At 37.6% G+C, this 18,538-nt stretch overlaps 1 protein-coding gene across 1 annotated transcript in view; it reads left to right on the top strand.

Annotated features, from left to right (window-relative positions):
• The first annotated feature begins 15,322 nt into the window (after window positions 1–15,322).
• LOC114243374 (uncharacterized) overlaps window positions 15,323–18,538 on the top strand; it is a 113,016-nt gene continuing 109,800 nt past the window's right edge. The window contains exon 1 of the mRNA XM_089738980.1: window positions 15,323–15,502. Within this exon, the coding sequence (XP_089595106.1) occupies window positions 15,445–15,502 (58 nt within the window). The 5' untranslated portion in view covers window positions 15,323–15,444. The remainder of the gene's footprint in view (window positions 15,503–18,538) is intronic.

Raw genomic sequence — 18,538 nt, forward strand, 5'->3', positions numbered from 1 at the left:
TTGTACACTATTATGATTGTATTTTATACTTCTATAATCACAAATTTCGCCAAGACTGCACTATAAAAAATATTAACAAAGGCAAACCACATTCTGTTCTCAATTTGACAACAGACATCAAGAACAAAAGTTTGACAATAAATAGTATGCATGCGTGTGTGCGTCAAATACATGGTATGTAGTGTGTGTAATGTTTTCTTTATTGATTTAATGTATCTTTTATGCATTATTTTAAAAAAATATTAGCATTGTGCACTTCTTCTCTATGTTCTCTATAAGTGTGGGAAATTTCATACTCCTCCGTCCGCGCAATTTTCGTAAAAAGGGATATAAAGTTTTTGCTTCGCGTATTAATATATAGATCACAATGCATTATGTTATCATACGTTAATTTTTGTGCTGTGTGTATTCTATGGTTACGTCATCGCTAATTGTGGCATACGTCATCGCTACATTGTGTAACATGTAAATCATCCTTTTTTTTTAACGCTGGGGAATCCATTTACGGATACCCGGTCGAGGGGGGTAAGAGACCGGGTTATGTCGGACTCCGGCGCCTCCAGAGAAGAACAGGGAGAAGAAGAAGACAGGGGTCCTCCTCTTCTCCCAATTCCTGCCGGGAGACTGCGCCTTGAGAAAGGCGCGCGAGGCACTGCACGGCGTCAGCCACGCAAGAGCTACCCCGCAAAACCGACTACCGACTAAACCCCATCGAGCCCCACCACTCCGACACCACGAAACCCACGGTACCGCACAGTGCGCGCCGAAGGATGTAAATCATACTACACAAAAAAAAGTTTGGTCCGCTATTTAAAGCTACAGAACTAAAGTGAAATTTAAGAATAGTAATTCATGATTTGTACCATATTACGTCGAGGTTCGGAAGTTCAACGAACTGATATAATCCGGAATAATTACTAACGCTATCCGATAATGGTTTTAGCTGCTCGGATAGAGCTGAAATAGCTCATCTCGGAAATCCTTACTGTCTCGCCCGGGAGAGCGAACTTCATTAGTTGGTTCGAAGAAAAAAATATTGCGAATCCGATTCTTTGGGTTCCGTACCTATTAAATAATCAATTGATCATTCTGTTGTTCAAATTGATTTTGATTTTTTGGTGTCCGGTCTTAACTTTATTATGTGTGATCAAAGTCTTAAATGTATTATAATAACAGCTATCATTCTTCAATTAGGAACATAAAAATATTTTGCCAAAGAATTCGGTACAAGTGTTATCCTATAGTACGGCCCTAGTGCAGATAATTTTTTTTATTTATTGCTTAGGTGGGTAGACGAGCTCACAGCCCACCTGGTGTTAAGTGGTTACTGGAGTCCATAGACACCTACAACGCAAATGCGCCACGCACCTTGAGACATAAGTTCTAAGGTCTCAGTATAGTTACAACGGCTGCCCCACCCTTCAAACCGAAACGCATCACTGCTTCACGGCAGAAATAGGCGGGGCGGTGGTACCTACCCGTGCGGACTCACAAGAGGTCTTACCACCAGTGCAAACATACGCAAATTGATAATTTTTAGGCCCTACATTTTTACTACACAATGTAATTCTTTTAATATTGACGTAGTTAGTGAGTGCGTGTTGAATTTGTATTTTAAAAAAAATAGAATTGTATATTTTCCGAGTTAACTCGACCTTAAATAATTCTTCAATATACCCCAAGGAACCTTGGAGCCGCAAGCAAGAAAAATAAAAAGATTCAGACATTTCTTTCCATTACGGAACACATATATAGAATTTATATAATGGCGTTACTCTATTTTTATTGAGTATCTGATTGGGAAAGGGGTCGAATTTACCGAAATCCGATCAAAATTTATTGTTTTTGTTCGGCATAAAGTAGTTCTTTGAGGAAGCCGTTATTAATAAAAAAAAAACACAGTCGATATTTCGATCAGATAAGGAAGTAATTACGAAATTCGGTAATGCGGCCTCATAACTTTGAAAATTGGCGTTGATCATACGATCTGTCTAGCGCTACCTGAATCTTATGAGTTGGAAGATATACTCTGTGTATATATTAGGATCACATCCATAATTGAAATTAAAATTAATTAATTGAAATTTATTACTTTATCGTCCTAGTTACTAGTACTATACGGTGGGCAGCGACTTAGCTCTGCCCCTCGCATTGCTGACGTCCTTGGGCGCTGGTAACTACTCACCATCAGGTGGGATGTATGCCCATATACCTAAAAGGGCAATTTTTGGAACGAAGTTCCTTATGGGACGATGCGGAGGGGTACCCTAACCGGAAAAAAACGTCCGTAACGTAATCTTTTTATTAGTAGTGCACACAGTGTACGACTTAACTTTATAATAGCGTACAAAAAATAACATATTTTTATTATATATATTTTATAAATCATTGTGAATAAAATAAAACTGATAGCTTTGTAAAGTAGTTTTTTATTATATTTATTTTTATCAATAAAAAAATCATAATAAAAAATGTATATCCGAATAAATATTTTCTTTATACCTCGAATAGAACTTAAAATTAATATTTTTATATTAAGGAGCTTCGTTCCTATCCGGTGTCCCACGACACGACACATTTCTTTTTTTTCTCATATTGTCGTATTGATACCAAAACTGAGATTCACCTTCGAGATATAGAATAGCTACGTCGCTCACTTGAGTCGAAGCCCTTATTTATAGTGTTCAATTCCATGGACGGACGAAAGGTTAAGTCATAAATTAGAAGCAGCTGCGTGGAAGCCGTAAGGTTCATATTAGATAAAAACTGTTTAGGGCTATTTGTTAACACCGCCCTAATGGTTATGTTTGGTATTACGTTGATTTCTGTTTCGTTTGGACTTCCATTTGTTTTTGTTACGATTTCTTTTTCTTTGAACGGTTCGTGGGTTTTCCTTTTTTTATTGCTTTAGGAGGCACACGAGTAGATTTCTTGCTGTTGTTGCTCTGCGGGAAGTTTTTTGTTGCTTAGATTGGTATGGAAGTCTGTTATAAAAGTTGTATTCTTCTAAAAATATAATTGTTTTTAAATGTATGTATAAGACGTTGTTTATTGAATAAAAAAAAAAAACAAAGTTGTTGCTCTGTAAACAGTTATTTTATGGAATGAATGATTTGAAAACACAACTTACTTCTAAATTTTCTTCATAGTTCCTATAGATATTTACGAACCTGTAAAGAGAAATAACATTGAAAGCTATTGCTTAAGTATTTAATATCTTTTTTAAAATCTCAAATATTTATTCTTTATAAAAGCACATTGTCTTTTTCAATTTACAAAGCCAGACAGCAGTTTTTTCTAATTAAAGAAGGAGCTTAGTGTCAAACGATGCCACCATAGATAATACTATTATATCAATAGTCGAAGCTAATTATACCAATAAATTTTGGCCGTTTTCTATCTATTTAATAACGATAATTCAGAGGTTTTTCTTTTAGATTCGTGAAGTTGCTTACATAACGATAAGTGATTAATTTTGTCAACCCTGCCTGTTGGTCTATACTGAATTAGAAAAGCATCTTCCCGCCTTTTACCGAGTCTATTGTAAAGATCAATTAATAAAAGGTTACAGGAGAATCGGTAGTTATATCACATACATAATTATCGATACTGTGATGGCAAATTGACGTTTACTGATGGTAGTTCAAACTGTGATACGGCCCTGTTATTTACTACCAATGAAGCCAATGAAGCACTAGCACATTTACGCTTAGAGCATGAAACAGACGTTATTTAAAAAAAATCAAATTGAGACTTACAGTCCGGTTTCTAGCGTCTTCTGGGTCGGTCTCTTCATTTACCGGCCATAGAAACGGACAAAATCATAGTTTGTAATCGTAATATTTTAAGGAACAATAAAACTCGGTGTTTTTGTTTTTCGGGCTGGGGGCCGAACCTCCTACAAAGTCCCCGGGCCTAGGGGGCGCGCAGGGTATGTGGGACTTGACGATCTGCAAGGTGTTGGGAGCAGACCGCGGGCCCAAGAAATTTAGAGGGCCCTACCGCACTAAACGACTCCCCAACACTCTTACCTGCACCTGCTGAAGGTCGTATCTAGCTTGAAGTGTTGATCACTCGCTGCACTATATTTCTCTACGTCTTCCTGTCCTCGGTGTTCTATATAGCTTTGGTTCTTGGTATGGCGGTGAGCGTCTTTACCAAACCTGACCAGCGGGTAAAGCTACTAGCATAGGTAGACAAATAAAAAAGACTTATGTCTATTCAGTCTATGTCATTATTTTAAGAGATTCATCTAAGTAAATTCGAGGAAACTATATCCGATTTCAATCACAGTAATCATCATCATCATTATCCTGCCCTTCTTCCAGTTACCTGGGGTCGGCGTAACATGTTTTCTCCTTCCATACTCTTCTATCATATACCATTTCTTCGCTCACTCCCCTCTTACCCATATCGTCTTTCACGCAATCCATCCATTTCTTCTTAGGTCTAACTCTTCCTCTATATCCTTCCACACTCATAGTTAACATTTTCTTACCAACCTCATTTTCATCTCGTCTTATAACATGTCCATACCATCCCAAACGCGCACTTCTGAGCTTCTCTGTCACAGGTGCCACTTTCAGACTTCCTCTAACATATTCATTCCGTAATCTATCCATTCTCGTTACTCCACACATCCATCGCAACATTCACATCCCTGCTGCATGCAATCGCCTTTCATCAATCACAATAAATTTGGGAAAAATAAAAATCGAATACATTACAAGCCCGTTTATATTTCACGGTCTTTCATTAAGGTCCGGTTTCCTTAGAAATGGCGTTGTATCTGAGCACCACAAATAAGCATTGAAAACATAAACTAATAAAACCCTCGTTTGAAGTCTGAAGACGAAAATTTTCGTCTCGTACGTATTTAAAGTTGCAGAGCAATATGGCGTCTAGAGATTCTTATACCGTAACGAGCGGTCGTTTGTTTTCAATTTAAATACGGAATAAGATAGTCGAGACTCAGAATAAAACTGGGAAACGCAGGTAAGCAATGCTCTAGAATTTGCATCATTAGAAGCAGAAAAAAATAACAAGGCGACGTGTGGCAAGTCTATCTATATATCTACATATATAAAAATGAATTGCTATTCGTTAGTCTTGCTAAAACTCGAGAACGGCTGGACCGATTTGGCTAATTTTGTTCTTGAATTATTTATGGAAGTCCAGAGAAGGTTTAAAAGGTAGATGAATATGAAAATTCTCGAAATTAAATAAAGTTTAGGTCTTTTATTTATCGATTGAGGCACTACGAAGTCTGCCGGGTCAACTAGTACTAATATATAAATCTACAGTGGCTTTTACGGATGTTCCGTTATAACTATTGAATCGTACATCCGATTGACTTAAAACTTAGTATCCATGTAGAAAATACGTGTACTTAATGGATAGGCTAATATTTATTTGAGTGTTGGACTCCCTACACCAGTTGCGGGGGCGTTAATGATGAGAATCTTTGTGGGGGTGGGAAATAATAATGTTAATTTTAAATGCCCAGCGAAGCGGACGGGTACAGCTAGTAATTTATAAGACCTGTTTTATAAATATGAAAATAAAGATAGAGAATGATCGATAAGCAAATGAAATCGGTAACAAGAGCTACTAAAATGTTTGGCATTCGTTATAACCAAGATAACATTTTCTCTTGTAGACAGATACCAAATAATCCTTCACAAAGGTACTGTTGACTCAGACTCGAATGAAAACCTCGAAAGATATAATATTATCTCAATTTTTCGAGCATAAAAATGTTAAAGATAATATAAACTAAAAGGTAGAAGCAATGAATGTAGAATATCCCTCTAAAATTCTTGTTAGATAAAGAAATATCTACATCGTCGAATGAAAATTTTTAAATTCTCAAAATGTATAAAGAACGGTATTCGCTGGAAATTTTCGGAATAGTTCTGAAGCGATTTTAAAATCGCGGACGCGTCGCTGTGTTGTCGTTTGCCGATGGTCGCCGTGACTTGAGTTTAGTGGGTAAAGGATCGTTTGAACGATATAAGTTAACATGAGACATACGAAAATCAATTAAGTTTTTATTTTTTTTATATTGCTTAGAAGTGTGGACGAGCTCACAGCCCACCTGGTGTTAAGTGGTTACTGGAGCCCATAGACATCTACAACGTAAATGCGCCACACACCTTGAGATATAGTTCTAAGGTCTCAGTATAGTCACAACGGCTGCCCCACCCTTCAAACCGAAACGCATTACTGCTTCACGGCAGAAATAGGCGAGGCGGTGGTACCTACCCGTGCGGACTCACAGGAGGTCCTACCACCAGTAATTACGCAAATTATAATTTTGCGGGTTTCATTTTTATTGCACGATGTTATTCCTTCACCGTAGAAGTCAATCGTGAACATTTGTTGAGTACGTATTTCATTAGAAAAATTGGTACCCGCCAGCGAGATTCGAACACCGGTGCATCGCTCGATACGAATGCACCGGACGTCTTATCCTTTAGGCCACGACGACTAAGTTTAATGATTTCAAAAATTAAAGCGATGAGAAGGAAACCTTTCTAATTATTTTTGATTCGCTAATCCCATATATAGCTTTGTCATCAATTATGTTTATGTTACACACTACGTGAAAGAGTGTTTACATAAATTTCTTGGTTAAAAAATTTACAATTTCTTAAAAAAAGAAATATGAAAATTTTTTACAAAGCCGGCTTAGCTTCCGCAATCAAGTCTCTAGCAATAAAAACGAAACGAGGCACGACATTGTTACAATAGCTTGTATAGATAATCTACCGTGAAATTACTGGTATCAAATAATAATTCCACTTGAGACCAATCTGTTTAAGGGGTCTTCATAATTGAAGTTTCCTTTTGGTAATTTTCTGACAGCTTAATTTTAGAAACGACTATTACAAAAAACTAAAAATAAAATTTGCGAATCAAATTAACAGTAAACTTAAATATCTTTTCAATTATGGGCTTGTTATAGAGTCACAGATTTCATTACGAGAAAATTGTTTTATGAGATATTAATCAGAAATAAGAAGAGCATAGTTGTATAAGTAATTACGTGGAATCATGCAATGCTTGCAATGTCACCTGCGGCTGGTCATATTAGTAACTGGTACATACTATTGAACATTAATAAGCTGATAAAAGTAATTGCACTTGTCGTTAAATAGCAAAAAAGGATATCGAAACTACTAGGTCACATTTCGAATATTCTAGAAACATTTCTCGAATGTTCTAAATCATTTTCTCACTGTTATTGTGCTATCGAGTGTTTTAATGACCTTGAAAATATTTCCGACATAAGAGAGATGAATTATCGAAACATTCTCGAATATTCTAGATCTATAGTCGAAAAGGCTATTAAACCGTGACATAGGCGATATGAAGACAGTTCTATTCGAGATGAAATAACGAACAAACTTCAAGAAAGCGAAGAAGTGAATCATGATAGTGAAGTCTACCTTAATTGTCGTAATAATTAAGCAAAGTTTTGATGAGTATTTCGGTGATGAGCTATTTCATCCGCAGGGCTCAGCTCGTAACAATATTTTGCAACTAATCTGGTAATATAATATGTGATATTGTAGTATAATGTGATTTCGGGTTTCAAAGGAAATATAAGACAAACTTTTGCTTGCTTAACTCGAACGCCCTTGTTCGAGTTAAGCAAGCTATAGTTAAAGAACTGGGACTGATTGACAGAGTATAATTATTCTAAGAAAGAAAAATAAGTGAAAACTATTTTTATGGTTCTAATATCGAGTTTAATAGTTTTCATAGTCATAGACGACTAAAGTGCTATTTGTTCAGATTTGAATATTTCGTTAACTGCCTAATCTAATTATGCTTGAAAATATTTAGTATGTTTTATGAGTCCAGATCGGTAAGCACCATGGTCCTGCCAATTTCTGCTGTGAAGCAGTAATGCGTTTCGGTTTGAATGGGGAGGCCGCCGTTGTACTGTTGAAACCGAGACCTTAGAATCTATTTATCGAGGAGTGTGGCGGCATTTACATTGTAGATGTCTATGGGCTCCAGTAACCACTTAACACCAGGTGGGCGGTGAACTGGTCTACCTATCTAAGCAATAAAAAAAAAAAAATATATATATATATATATATAATATATATGGATAGAATGCGTGTCTGTTACGAAGTAAACATGCTCTGAATATCTGCAACTTTCCAACAGCCAAACATCGTAAAAGCATCAAAACAAACGTTTTATTTTTTATTACTTAGATGGGTGGACGAGCTCACAGCCCACCTGGTGTTAAGTGGTTACTGGAGCCCATGGACATCTACAACGTAAATGCGCCACCCACCTTGAGATATAAGTTCTAAGGTCTCAGTATAGTAGTATAGATACGTTTCGTTGCAGGCAAAAAAATATTTATCAGTTTCTCGAGGTGTGGCTGTTCATTAGATTTGTTATTCCCGCTTCACAAAACAATGATCGAGTTGTTTTATCTAACATACTTATCGCCGCAAACCATCTTGTTTGTTAAAGTATATGTTATGTTATTATAACTTCAGCGGTCTCGCATATTATACGTGTAAATTATCTTGTTTACTTCGACGAAAGTATGGAAGGAAATATTCTTCCAAACCAAATTTATAAATTTTATCTTAATATCTTTATACTTATATAGATAAATATAAAATGGTTAAATATATAGATTTTGTCGTAATTTTATGATTCAAGAAATATTTGTCACTATACTCTAACTCAATTACGTGAAGACTCACGTAATTGGAATAGAGCTATTGCTCTACCTCTATTCTTGACTCTCTACTACTTCCCTCTGTCTACTACTACTCTATTACTTACTCTGTCTATTGATATGAGTATAATATTTACTAGTGGTAGGACTTCCTGTGAGTCCGCACGGGTAGGTACCACCACCCCGCCTATTTCAGCCGTGAAGTAGTAATGCGTTTCGGTTTGAAGGATGGGGCAGCTGTTGTAACTATATCTCAAGGCAGGTGGCGCATTTACGTTGTAGATGTCTAAGGGCTCCAGTAACCACTTAGCACCGGGTAGACTGTGAGCTCGTCCACCGATCTAAGCAATAAAAAAAATATATATTAAAAACAGGCAGAATTGCGGAATTAATAAGCAACATGCCCATTCACCACTATAAATTGGAAAATTATTCACTATTAAATTGTTAAAACTAACTTATTCCCTACTTTCCCGCATAAAGGCGCCCGCCACGAGCCTCTCCCATTTCCCATTCATTCGACGAGGAAATGAGGTGAATTCGGTTCCGCGAAAGCCTTGTGTACGCTACGTTTAATACTATTCAGAGTTATAAATGTACTGAAAATTTTAGTTCTAAGGTTTCGTTTGATAATTGCATAATAATAAAAATGATGAATGAATTTCATTGCACCGGTGAATAATCTTATATATTAAGTATATAAAAATGAATTGCTGTTCGTTAGTCTCGCTAAAACTCGAGAACGCCAGGACCGATTTGGTTAATTTTGGTCTTGAATTATTTGTGGAAGTCCAGAGAAGGTTTAAAAGGTAAATAAATATGAAAATACTCGGAATTAAATAAAAATAACAATTTTAATTTTCCCTTTGATGTGTGCCCCGTCGGACGGATTCCTTTTGTTTGTCTTAAGTTTATTTTATACAAAATTTTAAGTCTTTTATTTATAGATTGAGGCACTACGAAATCTGCTGGGTCAGCTAGTTTTACATATTTTTTTTTATTTGTTGTTAAATGTTTCATTGGAAAATGGGTACCTGCTTGCAGGATTCGAACACCGGCTCAGTAGCACCGCTCGATACGAATGTAACAGGCGTCTTATCCTTTAGGCCACGGTGACTTCAATACAATAGTTAATACAATAGTCTGCATATTTCTGTCGCGAAGTAGTCGTTTTCTGGTTTTAATGGTAAGATAGTCGTTATGTAATAGCATTGAAACTTTGACTTTACATCTCAAGTGAACACTAGACAAGCTCATCCAAAAAAAACTTTTTTTCTCCTACCTACGCCGAAAGTTCGGTTTTCCTCCCGCTGTACAGGGAAGAAAGTTTTCCTCCCTGGGTCCTGACAAATGCGCATGCGCGTTAGTCTCCCCCCCCCACACCCCCGACCAGGGCTTCACCCCTGGACACCACCGAGGCTTCGCCCCTGGACCCCGGCTCGGTACTCCACGAACTTTCGGCCTGGTAGGAGAAAAAATAGTATGTGCACCGTGGGAGAAAAGTAGGACATCTCATCGCGGGAGGAAATGTCCTACTTTTCTCCCTTGGTGGACAATGTACTATATTTACTGCTTAGATGGATGGACGAGCTCACAGCCTCGTGTTAAGTGGATACTGGAGCCCATATACATCTACGACGTAAATGCGCCACCCACCTTGAGATATAAGTTGTAAGGTCTCAGTATAGTTGTGGCGGGTAGCCATCATACAACGCAAGATAATTGACAGATGCCTGAATCTCGCTTACGACATTTTGAAGATAAAGCGCATATATACAAGTTCCGAACAACAACATTTGGACCGTCGGTCTACCGAGCAATATCACCCGCTCGGTGGAAGATCTTTCCTTCCGTTGTTTAACAACAAACTGGGCGAGGTTCCGCCACATAGTTACAACGGCTGCCCCACCCTTCAAACCGAAACGCATTACTGCTTCACGGCAGGAATAGGCAGGGTGGTGGTACCTACCCGCGCGGACTCACAAGAGGTCCTACCATCAGTATACGTAATACCATACGAGACTTGTAATGAAACGCGCTTAGCATTAAATCAGTCAATTAAATTCGGAACCAAATGGCTATCGAAATATCAAAATCACGAAACCCGATTTCAAACTGTGTTTCATTTAATTATTCTGATCTCGCTTTGAATATTGTCTGCAAATTTGTGAATTTGCTTTTGTCGAATACAGCACGTTTCTCTCCGATACTCCATTCCAATGATAATCAATTTTGGATGTATGCTTTTATGGATAAGTGCTCAAATGCGTTTTAGTAAAGGCTCGGACCGTCAGTATTACAATACAATTGACATTACCATGGTGTTGCGTCCATTTAAGATGACTAGAGGTCTCGCAGTAGTCGAAATTCGACTATAATTAATTGAGATTGTAAGTTTGTACACTATTATGATTGTATTTTATACTTCTATAATCACAAATTTCGCCAAGACTACACTATAAAAAATATTAATAAAGACAAACAATATTTAATCTATTCTCAATTTGACCACAGACGTCAAGAACAAAAGTTTGACAATAAATAGTATGCATGCGTGTGTGCGTGCGTCAAATGCACGGTATATAGTGTGTGTAATGTTTTCTTTATTGATTTAATGTGTCTTTTATGCATTATTTTAAAAAAAATATTAGCATTGTGCACTTCTTCTCTATATTCTGTATAAGTGTGGAAAATTTCATACTCCTCCGTCCGCGCAATTCGTAAAAAGGGATACAAAGTTTTTGCTTCACGTATTAATATATAAATAATCAATTTGGTTTATTTACTAGTTTAGATGTAAACATTTCTCATTCTCAAGCAAAGGCTTAAATTGTGTTATGTAGTCACAAGAACTTTAAAAAAAGATGTGTGGTGTCATGGGACACCGGATAGAAACGAAGTTCCTTATTATAAAAATATTAATTTTAAGTTCTATTCGAGGTATAAACAAAATAAAACTGGAGGTTTCGCAACAACCCACGGCCATTCGGTAACGTGCGAACTTATTGTGGTACACTTCATTCACGGCTGTTTGCATAAGAGTTAGTGTATTGCGCAAACGAACGCTCTGAGATCGTGGTCAATGAATGATAAAAAAATATGTTATTTTTTGTACGTTATTACAAAGTTAAGTCGTACACTGTGTGCATTACTAATTTGTACTTTATTACAAAGTTAAGTCGTACACTGTATGCATTACTAATAAAAATCTTACGTTACGGACGTTTTTTCCCGGTTAGGGTACCCCTCCGCATCGTCCCATAAGGAACTTCGTTCTAAAATTACAACGAAGATTCCATAATTGAAGTTAAATCTCAGTTTAATTTTATTACTGTCTTCCGTACCAGAACCGTGACTGGTTTGCGGCAGTAATAGAATTAGATGTTGATACCAGTTCGTGTGGTTGTAAAATATTGCTCGGTCTTCATTGTTTTGATGGCTGGTGGAACCTATACTAGAAAAATACTAGAAGAGAAATAGAACAAACATATCCTATGGTGATTGTTTACATGAGATCCTGAATCTCATTAATGCAGTTTTCAAGATTTTTTTTCATAAAAACAAATTCCGAATAATAAAATCTGGACCGTCGGTCTACCGCGCTCAATGAAAGATCTGCTCTTTGTCGTTACATTCCAAAGGAAATATTAAAAACATTACAAAAGATTGTGCTAGCTTTGTTTACCTATATAATTACAGACCTAGACATATTGTTATTCAAAAGTCTCCTCCATAATTTACACGACAATGACAATGGCGGTAGCGGCCTCTGTTTACGGCGTGCCGTTAATAAACCGGTCAAAAATACACCATTACGTGATCCCATGGCCGTTTCCATACGTATATTAGACCCAATTCATTCCATTATCATCCGGAGTTCCTTTCATCGACTCCTAAACTGTTTGTTCGGCCAAATTGAATTCTCTACATTCCGTCTGCGTATATCTTTTGTTGAAGTGAATTAAAATCGGCTGGATAACGAAAATCCTGTGGAAATTAAACGAGGGAGACTATTATATTATAATGTTTATTAGATTCATGTAACTTAGTACAATAATATGTTCATTAGGTATATTATGTGCCAATAAAAAATAACAGTCTCGCAGGCCAGTACCAACTTTTTTATGGACGTTAATACCTAATACTCCGTTTTGGGGTCTATGTGAAAGGGAAGAGTGCGAGTTTCTCAATGGACCTTCTCAGTGGGTCGCGATTCGGATTCGATTGTAGGTTAAGTGTACCACTATTCTTGCTATGGCAGTTTTTTTTTTTTTTTTGCTTAGATGGATGGACGAGCTCACAGCCCACCTGGTGTTAAGTGGTTACTGGAGCCCATAGACATCTACAACGTAAATGCGCCACCCACCTCGAGATATAAGTTCTAAGATCTCAGTATAGTTACAACGGCTACCCCACCCTTCGAACCGAAACGCATTACTGCTTCACGGCGAAAATAGGTGGGGTGGTGGTACCTACCCGTGCGGACTGCCAAGAGGTCCTACCACCAGTGATTACGCAAATTATAATTTTGCGGGTTTGATTTTTATTACACGATGATATTCCTTCACCGTGGAAGTCAATCGTTAACATTTGTTGAGTACATATTTCATTAGATATTGGAAAATCATTTCACGCGAGCCCGTAAACTGGCCCACCAAACTGAAGCCAAAATAACCCTAAAGCTACTGTCGGCAAAAAGATAGGTAGGTAGACACTCAAATTCACTATTACTGTGTAGTGGGAAAAAACCAAGTCTTTACAAATTTCCACCACGGCGGTGCTCTGCTTCTGTATTTTTGGCGGCGAGTATCGCCAATAGGTGAACAAAAGAAAAGGGGTAAGGTAATGAGAAGTAGACGTACCTGCCAACCGGTCGCAGTCTTCTTACAGGCTGCAGAGTCCAAGGAATGTGACTAGTAAACGACGCGTAATGGCGGTGGTCGGCCTGACGACTTGAAGGGACTTCTCTAAATTGTTTGTCCTCACAAAACGCATATAACACTCGCGCAATGACGAGGATGATGGTCCGTAAGAGTTTGTAATAGAAAAGTAGTAAAAGTCCAAAAGAATATTGAGATGAAAATCAAGCGGCGTGTGCGTGTAGAATGCGCGCGGTGCGTTTAGTGATAGTCTTCTTTTCTTTTTATAACTTTCCATGTGATAGGTTTTATGTCCACTCTCATTAAAAAAAGAACCACTGTGAATTACTCAAAGTTTACGTTTAAATATTATCTGCATCTACCAACTATACTTGAAGTCGTCGTGGCCTAAAGGATAAGACGTCCGGTGCATTCGTATGTAGCGATGCACCTGTGTTCCGGAATCCCGCCGGCGGGTACCAATTTTTCTAATGAAATACGTACTTAACAAATGTTCACGATTTACTTCCACGGTGAAGGAAAATAACATGGTGTAATAAAAATGAAACCCGCAAAAATGTAATTTGCGTAATTACTGGTGGTAGGACGTCTTGTGAGTCCGCACGGGTAGGTACCACCACCCTGTCTATTTCAGCCGTGAAGCAGTAATGTGTTTCGGTTTGAAGGATGGCGCAGCCGTTGTAACTATACTGAGACCTTAGAACTCATATCTCAAAGTGGGTGACGCATTTACGTTGTAGATGTCTGTGGGCTCCAGTGACCACTTGACACCAGGTGGGCTGAGAGCTCGTTCAAACATCTAAGCAATAAAAAAAAATAGCAATCCTAGAGACTTATTACCAAAAGACAATTATAAGCGTATTTTTGAACACACGGAGTTGATTTTCTTACACAATGTTATTCATTCATTATGAGTGTATCTCGTGAGCACGTGCCTGATATGTGTTAACGTGTTCGCTAAAATGGTATTGGTTTTGCTTATGTATAATTAAAACCTGTTATTAAAAGATACGCTAATAAAGATTTTAAAAATTTAACTAATAACTGGTGGTAGGACCTCTTGTGAGTCCGCGCGGATAGGTACCACCGCCCTGCCTATTTCTGCTGTGAAGCAGTAATGCGTTTCGGTTTGAAGGGCGGGGCAGCCGTTGTAACTATACTGAGACCTTAGAACTTATATCTCAAGGTGGGTGGCGCATTTACGTTGTGGATGTCTATGGGCTCCAGTAACCACTTAACACCAGGTGGGCTGTGAGCTCGTCTACCCATCTAAGCAATAAAAATAAAAAAAAAATAATAATAATCTTTTCTTTTGTTGCAGATCTGAAATCAAACAAAATGTGATCAGTACGTGATATTAAGACTAGTGTAGTTTTGTAAAAAATGCATTAAGTAGTATTAAAAAGCATCGTAAGTAATAACGTGTGAGCTTTTTACATATACAGTGACGCTTAACTTGAAAGCACAATGAAACATAAAAAGTAAGGCATCCATTAAAAACTATTATAATTAGCAATCAATGATTTGGATTCCGATTTATTTCAAATCGAAAAAAAATACGATTTGATGTATTTCAGAAAACAAGTAAAACAATATGCCATGTAAATATATACGCAGCAATAACTTGTTATGATATAGTAGTCAACTTAAATATAAAAAGTAACTGTTTTAACGTTGTTTAAAATTACTAAAATTTTAATTAATTTAAAATTACTAAAAATTTTTTTTTTCATTAAAGTGAATGAATAATATGCGCTGTGAAAAACGAAATAAGGAAATACTTAAAAAATATATGTTGTAGAATAAAATGAATGTTGTGATAAGTGTCAAGTGCTGGAAATTCGACACAGAATGATCATAATGTCACTGTTTTGGTCTGCGGCGACCTGTTTGCTGTTTCAGTTTGTCGGTGAGTTTATATTAATAAAATATTAGACTAATAAGCTATTTTTTTACAGCAAATATCTGCAATAAAACCATCATATCTCTTTATTTTGATTCTGCTTTTAATACAACTACCAGACATCGCATGGAAGGCTTTAGAGGAAGAGGTAGACCTAAGAAAAAAAAGAATGTGTGGTGTCGTGGGACACCAGATAGGAACGAAGTTCCTTATTATAAAAATATTAATTTTAAGTTATATTCGAGGTATAAATAAAATAAAACTGGAAGTTTCGCAACAACAACGGTCATTCGGTAACGTGCGAACTTATTGGGGTACACTTCATTCACGGTTTTTTGCATAAGAGTTAGTGTATTGCGCAAACGAACGCTCTGAGATCGTGGTCAATTAATGATAAAAAAATATGTTATTTTTTGTACGTTATTACAAAGTTAAGTCGTACACTGTGTGCATTACTAATAAAAATCTTAAGTTACGGACGTTTTTCCCGGTTAGGGTACCCCTCCGCATCGTCCCGTCCCATAAGGAACTTCGTTCCAAAAATGGATGGATTGCGTTAAAGACGATATGTGTAAGAGGGGAGTGAGCGAAGAAATGGGATATGATAGAGGAGTATGGAAGGAGAAAGCATGTTGCGCCGACCCCAAGTGACTGGGAGAAGGGCAGGAAAATGATAATGACCAGACATCGCCTAATTCCACGAAAGGTAATGCCTTCTAGTTCGCAGAGTTAATGTTGTAGATGGAACTTCGAGCGTCATGTATGGGTGACGTCATTGACGTTATAGTGTTTGTAGCAACTGATACTTTGGAATCAATTGGTCGTATGACTATTTGCAGATGGGCGACCAAACTAAACATCATCTTGATGGGCAGTGGCCACTGTGCCAAAGGGACAGCCAAACCGCTGCATGCATACTGCGGTAGGCAGCGGCTTTAGCAGTAGGCAGTGGCTTGGCTCTGTCCCTTGAAGTCCATGGCTGACGGTAACCACTCACCATCAGCTAAGCTGTATGTTCGTCTGCGTACAAAGGCAATAAAAAAAAAGTACCAATGACTGGTCTATTCCCTGAAACTCATTCCTATTTGGCCGTGATCATCTTTTAGTATTGGAGGGAGTAGACTTGACGCGTCTCATGATGTCCCGTCATACCCAAGGCCATCCTACAGCTCCCATTGTGGTTTTAATTTGGTCGGTCCACAGTACTGGCGACCTCCGGTGAGGTCTTGTATCGCCCGCCATTCTCGGATGGACCCAAAAAATCCACTATCCCGAGACTGTCCTATAGAAAGCAGACGCTGCTTGATTTCGAGTTCTTGAAGTATCGAGATTTTTGTACGAAAATCGATCCGCGAAACTCCAAGTTATATTTGTCTATTTTCCCAAATACAGTTTAATTAATCATGAAATAAGCGTCATTTTATGAACTCATAAAACGATTTGTTCTAAAATTACTTTGTTTTTTAGGGTCCGTTTGTTTTGCGAAATTAAGGGTTGAGGTTAACATATTTTTCTTGTTTGATAACCGTAATGTAAGGTCCAGCCTAATATTATAAATGGGGATGAAATAGCCCTATTTAATTATCACATTGATATTAAAGGATCATTATGTATTTCATTTTACACGGAGATCTGTGGACTTTATAGAAAATTCTAATTATATAGACCAAATAGTTACCTGTTTTTTTTGTTTTGTTGAAATGACAATCACCTTGTAATAAAGGTTTTTTTAAATTAATTCAAACGGTTTTGAGGTTAGCGTGGTATGGAAATGTGATGCGTAGAGAGAAGATGCAAGTGACTAGGAGATGTATGGAAATAGTAGTACAAGGTAGAGGAGGAAGAGGTCGTCCGAAGAAGAAATGGATGGAGTGTGTGATTGACGATATTATGAAAGAGGAGTGAGTGTTGAGCTGACGGCTGATAAAAGAGGAGGGAATAGAAAAATTTGCTGTGCCGACCCCACCTAATGGGATAAGGTGGAGAAAAAGAAAAACAAGGTTTTGAGTTATAGAGATTGAGGTAGCGATTAGAGAACAAACTCTCGGTACAAATTATTATTATTATTATTTTTTATTCCTTAGATGGTTGGACGAGCAAACAGCCCACCTGGTGTTAAGTGGTTACTGGAGCCCATAGACATCCACAACGTAAATGCGCTACCCACCTTGAGATATAATTTCTAAGGTCTCAAGTATAGTTACAACGGCTGCCCCACCCTTCAAACCGAAACGCATTACTGCTTCACGGCAGAAATAGGCAGGGTGATGGTACCCACCCGCACGAACTCACAAGAGGTCCTACCACCAGTAATTACGCAAATTATAATATTATAATGATAATATTAAATATTTCATAGCCCAAAGACACATCTTGACGCCCAAACTTGAGACATGAGAATGAAGTCTCAGTTGGATACTTTAACGGATGTCCCCTTCACTTCAAACCTGAACGTGTGTTGGCTCCGTGATAGAAATAGGCAGGACTTTGACACTTAACGCCTGCACGACGCTTTATTATAAAATACAACAGTATTCTTTAGGCAAATATAAATTCGATCGATTTTTCTAACTGTATTCCTTCATTGCGTGTTTAGTGAGCACGTGTTAACAAAACAGTTATTACCTTGAAATTTTTTTTCCTACCTAATCTGAGAGACTTGAGATATCAGCGTAGCCTTAACTAGTAGGTGAGCTCACAGCGCTCAAACCTAATGACGTTGCTAACACGAACCCTAGCAAGAGCCGTGCTTCGCAGAATCTACCACCGGATCGGAAACGCGACCCACTGAGAAGATCCGGCGAGAAACTCAGTGGGCTGTGTCCGAGAGGTACCTTGAATTCCGGTTAATTCATATTATATGCAATATGACTGATATTAAACGAATTGTCGTCAATTGCCTAACAATTTCGTAAATGGTTGCCTAGAACGGATCGTTCTAAGCGATAAGTCCGCCTATACTATATTAAAATCATCTTCAACCTTTTCCTGCTCTTCATACATCTATGGTTTATACACAGATATATTCCATTTTGTTATCCA

Source organism: Bombyx mandarina, chromosome 28 (assembly GCF_030267445.1).
Source record: "Bombyx mandarina strain Sakado chromosome 28, ASM3026744v2".
Classification (NCBI taxonomy): Eukaryota; Metazoa; Arthropoda; class Insecta; order Lepidoptera; family Bombycidae; genus Bombyx; species Bombyx mandarina.